Source organism: Apteryx rowi, unplaced genomic scaffold, assembly GCF_003343035.1.
Source record: "Apteryx rowi isolate R43461 unplaced genomic scaffold, aptRow1 scaffold_29, whole genome shotgun sequence".
Lineage (NCBI taxonomy): Eukaryota > Metazoa > Chordata > Aves > Apterygiformes > Apterygidae > Apteryx > Apteryx rowi.
The window spans coordinates 1,256,033-1,259,892 of record NW_020449307.1 but is presented as its reverse complement, the minus strand read 5'-3'; the positions used below and the strand labels follow the sequence as shown (position 1 = coordinate 1,259,892).

The 3,860-nt window shown below is 53.1% G+C and overlaps 1 protein-coding gene across 1 annotated transcript in view; it reads left to right on the top strand.

Annotated features, from left to right (window-relative positions):
- SHH (sonic hedgehog) overlaps positions 1–3,860 on the top strand; it is a 10,003-nt gene that overhangs the window by 5,951 nt on the left and 192 nt on the right. The window contains 1 exon segment of the mRNA XM_026069270.1: positions 3,101–3,860. This exon segment is cut by the window's right edge and continues 5 nt beyond it. Within this exon segment, the coding sequence (XP_025925055.1) occupies positions 3,101–3,860 (760 nt within the window).

Here is a 3,860-nt window from a genome sequence, read left to right as displayed (position 1 = left end):
GCGCGCCCTGCCTCCCCGCCGCCTCCTGGGGACCGCGGCGAACGGAAGGACAGGGAAAGAAAAAAGAGGGGGAAAAAAAGGAGAAAAGAAAAGAAAAGAAAGGGCCCGGCCAGCTGCAGCACTTTTTGACAGCGTTTTATTTCGCTTGTTTGTTTGCCCAGCCTTCCCACGAGCGCTGCGCGGCAGCCACACACCCGTCTCCTCCCACCGTGGGATTTTCTGCTTTCTCCATCCAAAGAGCGTGTTCAACACAAATACTAGTGTCCGGCTCCAGCCGCCCCTTTGGCTGCACGCCTTACTCGCGATTGCTAATCTAGGAGTGAGAGCCGGCCGGGGAAATAAATAAATAACGTGGTCCCCTGCCTCCCTCGGCAGCCGCTAGGAAATTCCCAGATGTAGATAGATATATAATTTTTTCCCCTCCCCTCCCCTGTGCTTACAACGCCACACGCTGTCTCAACCCGGGAACAGCTCGCTCGCAAGAAATCGCCAACTCGCAGAGTTCATTTTCCCCGCACAACTTGATGCCTTTTTTTTTTTTTTTTTTAAGCAAAACGAGTTGGCGAGTGCCATCCAGGCTTCCCCACCTCCCGCGTGTTTGCTGCATGGCAGCTAACCCCTATTTTAATAGCATCTTTTAGCCAAGCAGCGCGCTAAAAGTGTCAAGAAACACTTGGCTGCAAAAGAAAATAATGGGCTCTCTCTAAATATATCCGTTTACCTCGAAACCAGGAGCCCCCCCCCCCCCCCCCCCCTTCCTCGGGTCTAGCCTGGAGCTTCCCAGAGCTCATCCAAAGCGGCACCTCTCCTGGCCCATGCCGGCTCTATCCTTAGACCCCGATACTGCTTTTGTTAATCTCCCCCGTCCTTTCTAACCCAAAGGAGGCTCTGCAAAGCTCTCGGACTTGTAGTGATCCGAAATGGCCCTTTCAATAGCAAAGACAGGCTTTAGCTCAAGGTGTCTGATTGTGATGCACAATAACCTTATTGCGGGCGAACAACATAATCCAGCTCCATGTATATTGCATAGGAGAGGAATAATTCCAATCTACTCATTGAAATTCCGCACACACGGACTTTGGGGGTAATATGTAGTGCATGTCAGGCAGGGTCGTGTGACTGTACTAGGTGGGTTTCAAGAGAGCAGGCTCGAATTCCCCCGGCTCAGCCTGATTTCAAATTGGCCAAACCTCGTTTCATGACAGAGCATCTTATGAGAAGATTAAACCCTATAATTCCAGGCAGGAAGATTCTTTATCTAGATCTCTATTTGCAAAAAGTATGATCCCGGAGACTGGAATGCAAAGAAGAGTTCCCCCAAGGCCTGAATTATTGTCATCGGGACAGAGGAGGGAGAGGCAGGGGTGGTAAAAGGGACATTGATAATGCGCTACAGCAAGTATTTAGAGCAAGCTTCTACATTTAAAATTCAAATACACATCTTGAGTGCCTTGGAAAAGTGGCTCTGCTGTGCAAATAGTGCTTGGAAGGTCCTGGGTTTTTTGGAGAGTATGTGTGTGAATTGGCACATAGGGTTTCTGCACCTGAACAAATAGGGAGGGGGAGAAAAGGGGGGCGAAGAAGCTGGGAAAAAAATGGAAGTGTCCTCTCTTCCAAGAGTGTCTGCATTTATTACATGAATCAGAATGACAATGCTGATCCTTTATTGGATTTTAATTAGAGAACCCAAACAAGCACTGCTCAAAGAAGCAGATTTTCACACCTCTGCCAATTCACTGGCATGTTTGTAGAGCTGCTACACTACTAGATCTATTCATCAAGCCCCTGAATATGCAAACAAAGCTCAAGCCAGACCTTTACTTCGGGCTCGTACTAAGGTGTAGTTTGCTAGCGAAGGGCTCCACATAAAGCACATAGCTTGTTTGTTGCCATGTCCTCCCTGAAGAGGCCTGGGAGATCTTGCTGTTTCATTTCTGCAGGAGAAGTGATAAAGTCGTTAGCAAATCAATAACATTCTAATTTTCGCCCTTCCTGTCCTTCCTGAGAAAGTCATTAGGAGACCCTCCGTGTTTATTTAAATCATAATAGCTTCAGTACCAGCCACAGAGGCAAAATACAAAATCCAACTGCCTTGAGGAGATAAATTGCTAGGGCCCTAAACTGGCATGCTGAGTAATGGGGAGAGACCAAGTGAAGGCCAGGGAGGGATCAGGAATGCTAGTAACTGTAACGAAGACCCTTGTTGCCGTGAAATTCCATGGGCTATAATCCAACAGGCAGCAAAAGAGAGTTTTTAGGAATAAGCAGGAGTCACTAGGGTAAGTCAGAGACCAGTCTAGGAAATGGCAATGGTTCTTTCTAACTATAACGTACGCGAACTGGCCACATTTTTTTAGAGAATGTGCAAGAGAGGCTTTAGATTGCCGAAGTCCTGTGGCTATTTCTGCTTTGTTTAAACTTACTACTGTTCCTCCTGGCAGGCCTTGTAAGCCTGCAGGGCCTACAGTATTTAGTATCCGAAGCCTGAGGAGCTCCAGCAGCCGCGCACCTGTGCTTAAAGGAAGGATGCTCAGCTCTGATGCAGGCATGAGGATGCCCTGGGACAGAGGGCAGGGAGCAGAGGCACCTGCTCCTACCTGGGTGGGAGAAGTGTGGGAGATGCTTTTGTAGGAAAAGGGAACACAGCATGGGTTGGAGGAGCACGCAGGTTGCTGGATGGGAACTCAGGAAATCTGGTGTTTCTTGCTGATGGCTTCCAAGGGGATAGCGTGCAAGTGAGCCTGCATCTTGGTGCGAAGTCTCTCTCTCTCTCTCCTGCCCTTTGGTGTTTTCTGTCCTGAGGAGATACCCTCCTTTTGCCAGGGTTGCGTAGGGCTGTTGATCAGAATGTGCAATTCCAGAATTGCTGCTGGCACAGTTGCTATCCGAGAGGAAGAGAAACCTTGTTCCAGCAAAATTGTTCTGCTCTGAAAGTCTATGAATTAATCTGGCACCATGTGTCAGATGCAGAGCAAATAGGATCCAAGAAATGAATTATTCTGGAATAGCCTTTTTAGCTCTGGAATAGCTGAAACAGCTTGGCCAGTTTCCTTAAGCAGACTGCAGCCGTAATTCGACTGATGCAACTCCTCACCCAAAGGGGGTTAAGCAGCCCAGACGTTGCAGCGCGTTGGCAGGGAGGGCAGGCCAGGTCCTTCCCTGCGCCGGTTCAGTAAGAGCAGAGTGCACCCCTAGCCGAGGCTGGAGGACAGGCAAGGAGAAGCTCTCTCCCTCGGCCACCCGTGCCTCTCCCGYGGGTAGGGACAGCCCGGGAAGCGGCCCGCGCCTGGGCCAGGCGGGCAGCCCGGCGCTAACCCCCGTGTGCCTCTCTCCTTGCACAGAGAACTCGGTGGCGGCCAAATCGGGGGGCTGCTTCCCCGGCTCGGCCACGGTGCACCTGGAGCAAGGCGGCACCAAGCTGGTGAAGGACCTGAGCCCCGGGGACCGCGTGCTGGCGGCCGACGCGCAGGGCCGGCTGCTCTACAGCGACTTCCTCGCCTTCCTGGACCGCGAGGACGGCTCGCCCAAGCTCTTCTACGCCATCGAGACGCGGCAGCCCCAGGCCCGGCTGCTGCTCACGGCCGCCCACCTGCTCTTCGTGGCCCCCCAGCACAACCAGTCGCAGGCGGAGGCGGCCCGGAGCCGGGCGCTCTTCGCCAGCCGCGTGCGGCCGGGCCAGCGGGTCTACGTGCTGGGCGAGGGCGGGCGGCAGCTGCTGCCGGCGGCCGTGCACCGCGTGTGGCTGCAGGAGGAGGCCTCGGGGGCGTACGCCCCGCTCACCGCCCAGGGCACCATCCTCATCGACCGCGTGCTGGCCTCCTGCTACGCCGTCATCGAGGAGCACGGCTGGGCGCACTGGG